General features: G+C 44.8%; 1 protein-coding gene across 1 annotated transcript; it reads right to left on the bottom strand.

Moving 5' to 3' along the window:
- Positions 1–3,034: 3,034 nt before the first annotated feature.
- On the bottom strand, positions 3,035–10,958 carry CCN3 (cellular communication network factor 3). Its single transcript, XM_029923547.1, has 5 exons — positions 10,800–10,958; positions 10,449–10,674; positions 9,118–9,369; positions 7,731–7,945; positions 3,035–4,528 (listed from the first exon to the last, which is right to left on the bottom strand). The coding sequence occupies exons 1-5, from the start codon at positions 10,869–10,871 to the stop codon at positions 4,232–4,234; spliced, it is 1,062 nt and encodes a 353-aa protein (XP_029779407.1). The 5' UTR covers positions 10,872–10,958; the 3' UTR covers positions 3,035–4,231.
- Positions 10,959–12,030: the final 1,072 nt, after the last annotated feature.

Below are 12,030 nucleotides of genomic sequence, written 5' to 3'. Positions count from 1 at the left end.
GTCTACCTCTAAACATGAAAAGAATAAGGACCAGAGCTTGGCTCTGCTGGATACTTATTATTTGAATAGCTGTCATTTGCTGGCCTACTATGTGCCTGGCAGTCAGGTGCTTATGAACATATATTATCTTACAACAGTGTGTGGTTCATACTAAGGGTGACCAGTTTGGCCTTGTTTGCCCAGGACTGTCCAATCTTACAACTGAAAAGTTCCGAGTCCCAGAAATCCTCTCAGTTCAGGACAAACAAGGGTGGTTGACCACTATATCAATATTATGGTCTCCTCTTACAGGTGTGGAAACTAAGGCTCAGAGCGTAGGTACAAGTTATCCAATATCCCACAGCTGGGAAAGAGTAGGCCTGGTATTCAAACCCAGGCTTGAATAGCTCCCAAACCTGCACTCTTTCTGCAGCCTTCAACCCTGCTTGGTAAATGTTTCTTTCCTTGCTGTATTACTATAACATTCTGGACTTAACAGATACTTTGTAGATCAGATCACAGTTTTTCAAATGTCTTTAGTTATTTCACGACTGCATGCCTGCATGTGTGCTTTGTGTCAGAGTGAGGGATTGCTCTCCAAGAGATAGTAATAATGAAACCGAGAGTTTAAAAGCCTAACTTTTATTTCAAAGAAATTTCTATCTTTTGTCCATTCATTCATTTCATTCATTCATTCATTCATTCATTCATTCATTCATTCATTCATTCAATAGGTATATAGTGAAGTCCTACTGTGTGCCAGATACTGGGGCAGATACAAAAAAGACTAAGATGGTGGCCTCAAGATGCTCAATGGAATGGAATTTAAAGAATTGGTTGTAAAATACTGTGAGATTCTGCTAGTAGAGGCAAGGCTACATCATTCCCACCTCCCCTTGCACATTCAAGCCATGCAGATCTTCTCTAATGAAGCTACAAGATGATTCCTGACACTAGGTTTTTGCACTAGCTTTTACTTCTGCCTTGCAGAGTCTTTCTCCTAATCTTGGTCATTCATATCTAGGATGAAATGTTACCTTTTCAGAAAGAACTTCCTTGACCACCTCCAACTAAATTAGCCACTAAGAAATTCTTAGTTCACCCTGTTTCGATGATCTTCGTATGATTTATTTATCAGTATTAGATATTCATCTTCCTTGACAGGTTACTGTTTTTTGCCTGCTTCTGCCAACAGAGAGAGTAGAAATTCCAGGAAGGAGAGATAACTTGCTTATTTTATTGTTTTACTAATGGCGATATTCTCAGAACTTAAAACAATGCTAGGCACCCAGAAGCAGTCAGTAAGTATTTTTTGAATGAACAAAATGAATGCATTAACAAGTGTTTTATATGCTGGAAAGGGCAGCCAACTCAGCATGAATGAGTAGAGGTAGGAGGGAACTTTGCTCTGAGGGATCCCTGATTTAGCCTTGCCCTTTCCCCTCATCACCTCACCACCCCCACTCCTGCTTTTAGAGGTATGTTTTTGGTTAAAAACTGGAAATACAAGGGAAAAAAGGGCCCAGACTTGGCATAACACTATAATACATTACTGCACATTGTCTCTAGTTCTTTTACATTTGTGTTCATAGATATTCTTGAACAAAACCCACTTTTTTCATAGTTCTACACCTTGTTTGGGGATGTATTTTTTGATATTTTCATTTTAAAGGAAACTTTGTTCTTCATCATAATGGCTGTACCAGGATTTATCTAAACAAATCTATGTCATTGGACCTTTGGATGTTCCCATCTTGCCATTATGGACAATATTGGACTGAGCAGCCTCACAGGTTATCTTTGCATGAATCCCTGTGGTGACTTAAAGCAGAAGCAAAAGGACTTTGGCTTGAGTTCTAGATCCTCTGGTTTCTTTTTAATCATTTGTTTAAAACTTTTTGAGTTTACTCATGTGTGACATGGGGAGGAGTGGTGATTTCACAGGGTCATTGGGCAAATTAAAGGCTGTTAATGAAGATAAGTGCTTAGCACAAAGTAAGTGTGCAGTAAATGTTAGCTGTCCATGGTAATTTCCTTTGACTAAACTCTAGAATCAAATTGGCTTTCCAATCTATCTTAAGGGACAAATAGATAAATGGGAAAGAAAGGAGGCTGCAGGTAATGGGAAGTAAAGTTAGGAATATGATTTTTTTTTAATTATGGGAGAACTATAGACCCATTGTATCCACCAGAAACTTTAACATAAACGTTATATTAACTCTGCCCCTCACACTGCCCAGATGGCAGTCCTGGTCCCTGCTGGGCTTTGCATTGCCCCAGGAAATATGCTTTTCTGGACACAAGGTAAAGAGCAGGTTGATCAAGATAATGCTGGTGGTTGAAGCTGGGTAATTAGAAGGATGGAGAGTCCTTTGACTTGAGAATGAAGCCAGGGAGGCAAGTTTTGCTTGGTCCCCGTTCAACTATTAATACATAGATGTGTCTAGCAGGTTGTCCAGAAAAAAATATCAGGGGTCAAGACGCTGGCTTGAGTACCTAAACAGTGTGGGAATATCTGAAGCCTTGGCAATAGAGATCACCTAACTCGGCAAGAACTGTCTTTTGTTTCTCTTCTGATAAGAAATTGCAAGCTCATCCAAAATTAGCTGAATTGCTTTCAATGGATGCTGTACTTGGTGTCTGATTGAATTTGTTAATTTTAATTTTACTTATATTTTCCTTTTAATATTGAAGTATAATTAAGATATAGTGTTATATTCGTTTCAGGTGTAGAATATAAGGCGCCAACAATTCTATACATTACTCACTGTTCATCAAGAGAAGTGTACTCTTACTCCCTCTATTTCACTCACCCCCTGACTCCTGTCCCCTCTGACAACCACTGGCGTGTTCTCCGTATTTAAGAGTCTGGTTTCTTTTGTTTGTCTTTTTTTGTTTGTTTGTTTGGTTTCTTAAATTCTACATGTGAGTGAAACCGTATGACCTTGGTCTTTGTCTGACTTATTTCACATAGCATTATCCTCTCTAGGTCCATCTGTTATTTATATTTTTAATGAACAACTCATAAGCCTAGAAGTAATAGCAGAGTCACACATTGATAAAATCGTGTTTATTTAGTGATGTCTGTCAAATAGAGAAAGTAAAAAGAATATTTTAAAAATGTATAATTTATATATAAATAGTTTAAAAGAGAAAAGCTGAACACACATGGTGACATGAAAAGAATGCATACCTTTAAATTTGCAGCCTATCTTATAACTTGACAAATTAGATACATGTATGTATACACATATATCTTGTTCGTGAATTTGCATAATTAGAGCCCAAGGACAAGTTTTGGGCATGTTGACAATAATTCTGAGCTCCCATGAAATTTATGGCATTTTACCACCACAGTCACATTGATTTTCTCTTCTTTTTCAAAATCTACTACCAGTACATTTGAAAGTCATCAAAGGGTCCCAGTCTACTCATCAGTAAGATGAGAAAATCTCTGCTGATATGTTCTGCTTTTTCTGAAGGAGAAAGTGGTGAGCGCCAGGACCTCCGGCATACGGAAATGTAAGGGTTGAGTGGCCCTGTCTTCTCTGCATTAGGGGGAGGTTTCTGTTTAGCTTCTTTCTTTGGAAAGGAGTCAACTCATCTGAAATGGAACAAGTTTATCACACCAGTCCACTTAACTAACAAACATTCCATTCCTGTAGATACAGCTTGCTTCCTAGTGTGCAAAAAAACAGGAGACTAACAGTCTCTGGATTTCAAATTGAACAGCTACATGTTTCCTCAGATCTTGAACATGGAAGTTCAGAGTTGAGCTGCTCAAAAAGAGAGCTCCATAGAGACCTGTCAAGTCAAAGATCTATGCCAAGATATTTGTATGACAGCGTGTTCAGTATGATATTGAACTTCACTGTGACACTCCTGACAGTGACATTTTCTTGATATTGCACAAGTGTATACAAAGTAAGATGAGTGTAATGTGACCATCTACACAGTAAGAACATGTATCTGATTTCTTAAATTTATAGAAATTTTCATCTGTAGTCAATACCACAGAAAAGTAAGTCATCCCTAAGTACTATCCTGAGCTGAACTTGATTTCAAGTTTACAGTTAATCAGATCTTTCATTAAAAAAAAAAAGAAAAGACAAATATAACTAACCTCATATGACCACAGGCAATACACAGGACTCAGGGGTAAAGTAATAATTCTTCCTAATTTTTCTGATATTCGTTTGATGGTGGGTAGCTACAATTTGCCTCTGTAGGTATGCTCCTCACGGAACACATCTTACATTTCCCCTCTGCTGGTGTTTGGCTTCAACTCTTGGAGGAAGGCCTCATGGTTATGAGGACAGTTGCTGTGACAGGTGCAGGTCCCGATGGCCATCACTGGTTTCTTGATGATTTGCCCTGGGGAGCACTGGAACTCTACCTGGATGGTTTTGGTGTTGTGGGGGGTGCAGCACCGGCCATCACTGCAGACCCCACAGTATCTGGGCTTGTAGGTGTGCAGGCTGGTGCAGTTCTTGAACTGCAGGTGGATGGCTTTGACTGACTTCATGGTACGGAGACACTTCTTTCCTTTCTAAGAAAGAAAAAAAGGAGTGATTCATGGAATGGCTACCATTCCTCCAAGGGACCATTTTAAGGAGGTGGAATAAACTGCGAGCTGCCTACCCAATATCCATTGTGCTTTCTTCTTGGCTAACATACATTAGTTTTGTTTGGGCAGTTTGGTCAGTTGAAAGTATTTGCTTCCCCAGAATATCTGGGAGCTTGAAATGGCTTTGTGCTAAAGTTCTGGCCAATGATACATAAACCAAGGGGTTCTGGGAAACGCTTTGCCCTTCAGATAGGTGCAGTTCTTTATTGCTTCCTGGATTCATTTTCTTTCCTGCCCAGAAATGTGAAAACCTGGCTTAATCGTACACAACCATCTTTTGACCTGTGGCGATAAGCATGAGGGTAAAAGTATATGTATGATAAAGTAAGCTATTTTTTCAAGGCACTGGAATGGGCTTTGATATTCTTTTAGCCAATGCACTCTTAGGTGTTATAAAGAGAAAGGGACTATACCTAGCAACATCACACACCTACTAATGTTTCAAATACTTTTCAGACATACTCACTTAACCTTATGACAACATTCACTCCTACAAGGATCTGTTATTCACATAAGGAGCAATTACCCAAGTCTCACAGGTAAGTAACTGGAGTCTCAAAGGGCTAACATCACCAGGAATATCTGGTTACTGAATGAATGTGTGACACAGCCCAATCTTTCTAATATGCTATAACCTCAGGACATCTAAGACCATGGGACATTAAGGTTATTTTCCACGAAGGCAAGGTAGGTGGAGAATTTATTCAATATGTCATTAGTAATGGTTGATGAGGAACCCCCATGTTGATAATTCAGGACAATATTGATTTTATGTTTACTTCCCACTTAGATTTCTTCACATACTAATTTGCTACAATTATCTTCTGCTTTTCACCTTCTTAAGCACAGCCACAGCTATGGAGTGCTGAGCTTGGGATTCTCTTAAATCAGTGGCTCTCAAATTTTATCGTATGTCAGAATCTTCTAGAAAGTTTGCTAAAACACAAATTGTTGGGCCTCACATCCATGGTTTCTGATTCAATAGGTCTGATGTAAGCCCCAATAATTTGCATTCTAATGAGTTCTCAGATGCTGCTGCTCATCTGGGGAACCATGCTTTGAGAAACACCAGCTCACACCGCAACGTCTCTTGGCATTAGGAAGGAATGATTATTATGCTAGCATTTCCCTAGATTCCAAATAAATTTTGGAGTCTTTATGAAATGTTTGTATCTCAAATGTAATATCTCCTAATACTAAACTGAATGCAAGTTACATAAAAAATATAAATTTTGGCAAAAGAAACAATAGAAAAAGCAAAATTTTAGAAGCATAACATGGAAACACCTTATTTAATAAAGAAGCAAGTGTGTTCATGAGGATAGTAAGGGCCTCTTGTTTCTTATCTTTCCGTATTTAATGTGTAGTGTATATTCTTGACAATGTCCAAAAAAAAAGGCTCAAGATCAGTAACATCTGACTGTGTGCACGTGTGTGTGTGTGTGTGTGTGTGTGTGTGTGTGTGTGTGAGAGAGAGAGAGAGAGAGAGAGAGAGAGAGAGAGAGAGAGAGAAGCCTAGAGACAGACAGGAGAGGGAAACAGAGACAGAAAGAGAGACAAATGTGGCTTTGTGAGTGAATCTACATAACTGTGCAATAGGTATGTTAGAATTCTCCTCAGTGTGTGGGACACCTGGGTGGCTCAGTGGTTAAGTGTCCAACTTTGGCTCAGGTTATGAGCTCGGGGTTCATCACTTTGAGCCCTGCATCAGGCTCTGTGCTGACAGCTCAGAGCCTGGAGCCTGCTTCAGATTCTGTGTCTCCTCTTTCTCTGCCCCTCCCCTGCTCATATACTCTCTCTCTCTCTCTCTCAAAAATAAATAAAAATATTTTTAAACATTTTTAATAAAAAATAAAGAAAAGAATTCCCCTAAGTGTGGGGAGGTACAGATTCCAGTATATACAATTTTAGACAGAAGATGCTTCTAAGTGTTCTTTCCAAATTGGTGGAAGAAACATAAATTAGGATGTTACATACCAAGTCACATAGCTAAGTAGCTCTTTAACTGATATGACCACTAGAGACCCTCATTATAGCAACAAGTAGAAATGAGGCCTCATGTTAGGTAAGGCTGCCTAATGTTAACAGAGTAATCTATGTCCAGACACTTTGCAAATTCCTTCTACTTAGTCTTCATGAGAACTTTTGAGGCAGGTACTGTCAATGTCCCCATAATAATGGGGGAAGGAATTGAGGCTTAGAGGCTAAGAAAATGGACCCACATCCCACAGTTAGTTTATGGGGGAAGCTAGGATTTAGGCTGTCTGGTTCCAGGGTTGCACCTTTCGGCACTAGATGATGTTGCCTCAGTGTGGAGATATGAAAATCTTTCATTGCTAGAAACTGTTGTATTCTTATATTTTGGCATTAAGTTTGTACAAATTTCCATCTAATGGTTCAATGTGGGTATTGCATTGATCTGATCTAGGGCTCTGGTAATAAGGCCTGTGATGTCATCAGGAACCAATCAGAGCCTCTGATCCACATGCCTTATGCTCCGTGTTAACATACTGAGTTGATATAATTCCAGCAAAAAAGGAAAGAAATGTGATGTTTTATTTGGCACACATCGCCTTACGCTGGCAAATACACTATTCCCACTAGACTTCTTAAAATACTGAAAATAATTCCCAGACACCCATTCATCTATTCGTCAACAATTGAATATCAAGCACACACTATGTACAGGTAGGGTGTTGGGGACTGAGGGCTGAGGGCTGAGAAGGGAAGACGTGGTTTCTATCCTGTTCTTCCTGCAGATCAAGCCTAAGGGGTGAAAAAAATTGAAGTCAGAAATGACCTCTTGAAGCAACTGTGTTCACAACTGAGCCACCAGCCTTTTTCCAGGAATGCAATGAGATTTGCCAGATCATTCTCAACTGGGGCTCCGCCCTCTTTACCTGTAGATGGGTTGTGAGTTGCTTGGGATATTTCACTACATTAAAGAGAAGGAAAAGAAGGTAAACTCACTCATATCAGGAACCTCTCGGCCTTTCCCTCTGGGGTTCACTCCCAGCTAGAGCTGACCTCTGAGTCAACAAGCACCACAGTGTCACAGCGACTTTCTAGAGCCCACATGCCCATCAGGCAACTCGACCTCCTCTGGCTGCCTCCAGGCTCCTACCTTATCTGTTGGTTGCTTGTGTTCTTGTTCACAGGGCCGCACCATGCAGAGCCGAGTCTGCTTCACCATTTCACACTGTGGATTCCGGTTGGTGACCCGGGTGGAAAAACCCATGCCACAGCTTTTGGAGCATGCGCTCCACTCCGTGGTCTGCTCAATGCAGTTGATGCTGGAGTCGGAGACTGCAACACCTAGAGTGGCTTCTGTCCTGTAGGCTATGGGATGTACAAATCAAGGCGGCCATTTCAACCATCATTGGAAGGAGGGTCTCGTTCAATTCTGTACCTACTGAACTCAGGTGCTTTCAGGGGCCAGAACTGGATCTATGTATTTATAAACCCTAAAGAGGTAGCGCAACAGTGGCACAGTGTTGGCCTTTAAGAAATCTTTGTGGAATGACTGTCAAATTGTCCTTACGCCGCTTGGGAGAACCTGTCTTAAAGAAGCCTAGTAGCCTCAAGAATGTAGAACAGTATAGCATCAACAACCATTCCATAAACTGTAGTGTTTTCAATGTGTGGTTTTATACAGAAAAGGGATCACGATGAAATCTTAATTGGATGAGCAATTAGAACCTACCAACTCAAAATAGTGGTGAAAGCAATACTTGGCCGTAGACTGGTAAGGCTGCTTATCTGCGATTTGGGATATAGACACTTGGACTTTGATTACAAGATGTTCTGTCTCAACACTTAATATGTATGGCTTGGGGCTCTCTCTTCTACATGGCAGTTTTCCTCTCTGCAAGTCACGGCTGATCATTTCTGACCTCAGAAAAACTGGAAACCTCCATGTACTGCCAGCATAAATAATCTGGCTGATTAATGGCTTCTAAAATAGTCTCTACTGGCTCTTGAATTTTTTTCCCCAAAAAACTATTTCCTTTATATGATAAAACAAAAAGCAAAGCAAAACAAAGATCTTTGACCCTACAACATCCGGAAAGGTGACATATCTCTGTGATACCTGTTCAGGGAAAAGTACCATTCTTTAGGGATGCTACTTGAGAACACAAGGTAATACATGGAACCCAGAAAAGAGTTACATATATATTACTTTTATCTTTGTGATGTGATGTGATTAAGGGTCAAATGGGGGTGGACTAAAATCTAAACAGTAGTCATCCAATAAGACAAAAGCAATCCCCCTGCTCAAAAGAACCACTGAATGCAGCAGGTTCTCTTTAGGAGAAAGCGTGTGCATACTTGGACAACTTGGCTAGGATTCCAGCACGTGATGTGTTTCATCTCAGTGGGCAGGCTGGACTCCACAACCGAATGGCTGGAAACGGAGGCCAGTTTCTCCTTGCAAATCCCAGAGGATGCGCAAGCCTCCTGCCTGCATCTAACCTGGGCACCGATCACGTCCTGTGTCCTGAGCTTCTTACCTGGAAGGGCAAGGCCTCCCAACTCCCCCTTCTCGTTTGAGTCACAGATCCACTTTTCACAGCACTCCCCGGGCACTTCGACTTTCCTGGGAGCCGGGCAGTCAGGCTGGGGCAGGAGCAGGTCCTCCTCGCAGCGGGGCACGCAGCCAATCTGCCCATCTCTGCAGGTGCACTGGTATTTGCAGCTTGGCTGAAAGGTCTCCCCACTTTGGTAAATGACCCCATCAAACACGCAGTTGTCTCCTTCTACCGCTAGGGCATTGGGGGAGGCAGGCAGAGAGGGAGGGGCAGAGAGAAAACAGGAGAACACAGTGTGGTGGGGAAGCTATACAAACTACATGCAAACCCCGGGCCCTTCTTTTCCTAGTTGAAGTGATCGGTTCCTGCTTTATGTCTGGCAGAGAGATGTCCTCGCCGGGGACTCACGCAGAGCAAGAAACCTCCAACACCATCCCATCCTGCCACTTAGTTTGCACATGAGGAAAGAGGAGCAAACCTAAGAAGTGACACTCCCAAGGTGCCACAGCCTTTGTTCCCAATGATAAAGTCATTTCGCTAGAACCTCCTTGGCTTCTCCTACTCCAGCAGCCTCGAATTAAAAAGAAAAACATTGCACTTCGTATTCTCCAAATAGGTGAACTGGTCAAATAGGGAAGGGCGCTAGGATTCCTTGGCCCTCCACCACAATAAATCATCGCTGGCTCAGAGAAGAACGTAAAAGCCTATCTATTCTAAGCCCTCTTATGGGGGTCGAGGGGATGCAAGGCAGCCTCCAACTATGCCCCACGTGGTAAAACGATCCCCCAACGATTACGTCTCACCAGCCTGGACTGGCACGGTGCCTGCATTTTATTTTATTCACAGCCCAGACAGGGGTTACATAGTGGTCCCAGGAGACCAGGGGTTGCTTTAGCTCAAATAGGATCATCACAGGTGTGAAAACAAACCTGCTGGGGACTGTGAGCATGTGAGTAAGCCCAAGATTCCGTCACCCCCAAGCATCCCCTTGGAAATGTGCAAAGGAAATGATTTCACTGGCCCTCAACTCTGCTCAGCTGCCCGTCTATCCAGATTCCACTCTTGGGAGGCAAGTGATGAATGCTTCTCACCTTTGCGGGCAGGCTTCCTCCCTGGCTTCTGGCGCTCCCCAAAGCCTCAAGCACCCCCACCCCGCCCTGCCCAGGACCATACCTGGCGCATAGTAAGCGCTCCACAAACATCACCCACGGCACCGTCACCATTAGTATTATTATTTGCACTTCACCCTCTGGCAAGAGGAGGGCAGGAAAGGGGCAGCCTGCGGAGCAGAGGCAGGAGGGGGGCCGCATTACCCATGCAGATGCCGGTTCCCGAGCTGGGGTCCGCTCTGCGGTCGCAGAAGAGGCCGCGGCCCTCCTCGCACGGCTCCAGCAGCGAGCAGCTGTCGCCGCGCTGGCGGGCGCACACCAGACAGCAGGAGCAGTCGTCCAGCACGGCCCTCACCCCGGGCGCGCAGGTTGGCGGCGTCTTGGGACAGAGGACCGGACACTGGGCGGGACAGCGCTGGGTCGCAGCGACCTGCGGCGGGCGGGACGAGGAGAGCTCTCAGCAGGGAAGACCGAAGGCAGAGCCGCCCGGGCGCCGGGCAGTGGCCACCCAGTGGGGCCAAGTAACCAGACGCCCCTTCGGGGTGCGCCTCTCACCTGTCCCAGGACGTGGAGCAGCACAAAGGCCAGGCCAAGGCACCGCTTCGACAGACTCTGCACACTCTGCATGATCGGGCTTTTCCCTCCCGCTGTGGCGGAACGACACTTGGCGCCCCAGATCGGCCCGGCTGCAGGTCCGGCGCCTGCCTCTGCTCCCCGGCGCCTCCCGCGCAGGTTTTATAGCGCGCTCCCGGGGCATGCTCCAGCCGGTTGGCTGCGGGGCAGGCAGGAGGGGGGGGTGGGATCCACTGGGTGGGGAATGGAACGAACCCCGGGGTTGCCATGGCAATTGGCCGCGGGTGCTGCTCTCCTTAGGGCGCGGCCGCGGGGCCTGCGTGCGCCTGTGTGTGGCGACCGGCTTTTCCCGAAGCGCCGGGAGGGGCAGGGTGGAGTCTCGGGGCCGGGACCCAGGGCTCGCTCGAGCGCGTGGGAAGGAAACGCCCGTTTCCTCCTGGAAGCCGCTGTGCCTTCCCCCAGGACCGAGACACAGGCACTCCCCTCCGTGCTGCGCGCTGGCCGGGCCAGGCGGCCGCGGGGCTCCCCTCCAGGGGTGCCTGCAGCGCGGGGCCATCTGTGGGGGGTTGGCGAGAGGCCCAGGGGGTTAGTCATAAGGGAAGCACATGCAAGTTTGTCACCGTTTAGGGCACTCTTTGAATGTGTTGAGAGACGGGGAGGAGAGGAAAGGGGGGAGCGGGGGAAGCAGAAAGAGAGAAGAAAGAAAAGTGGAGGGAAAAAGCAAGAAAAGAAAAAGCAAAGCAGAGCCTTGCAGCGTTGCGGGATACTTCTGGCCAAATGGCAAAGTTCCTTTGATTCTAATCATTCCAAGTGCCCCCCCCCCCATTCTTAAATCCCCGATTTCCGCAGGGTTGGAAGAAATAAAATAAAACATAATAACATAAAAATATAAGAGGTGAATACAAACTTTCTTCCTGATGGAAGGAAGCCTTGAAACACCTGTTGTATCATTGCCTGAAGTGAATCAGCACCTGCCAGAATCCAAGAGACCTTGAGAGTTGGCGGGGCAGGTTCAGCTCAGCCACTGTCCAAACCTCAGTGAGTTAGGTAAGGAGTGAGGAGGGTCCGGGCTTTACTTGGCTGACCACTGCAGCCAATCCTGTCTCTCCAGGGCCACTCTCCCTCATCCACGTTTAAAAAATGGCTGCCATGCCATTTTCATCATTGGTCATCTCTCCTGAGATTGCCAGCCGTGTTTACTCTTCAGAGGTGA

Source organism: Suricata suricatta, chromosome 15 (assembly GCF_006229205.1).
Source record: "Suricata suricatta isolate VVHF042 chromosome 15, meerkat_22Aug2017_6uvM2_HiC, whole genome shotgun sequence".
Lineage (NCBI taxonomy): Eukaryota > Metazoa > Chordata > Mammalia > Carnivora > Herpestidae > Suricata > Suricata suricatta.
Note: the sequence above shows the minus strand (reverse complement) of the source record. Positions and strands in the feature narration are given on the sequence as shown.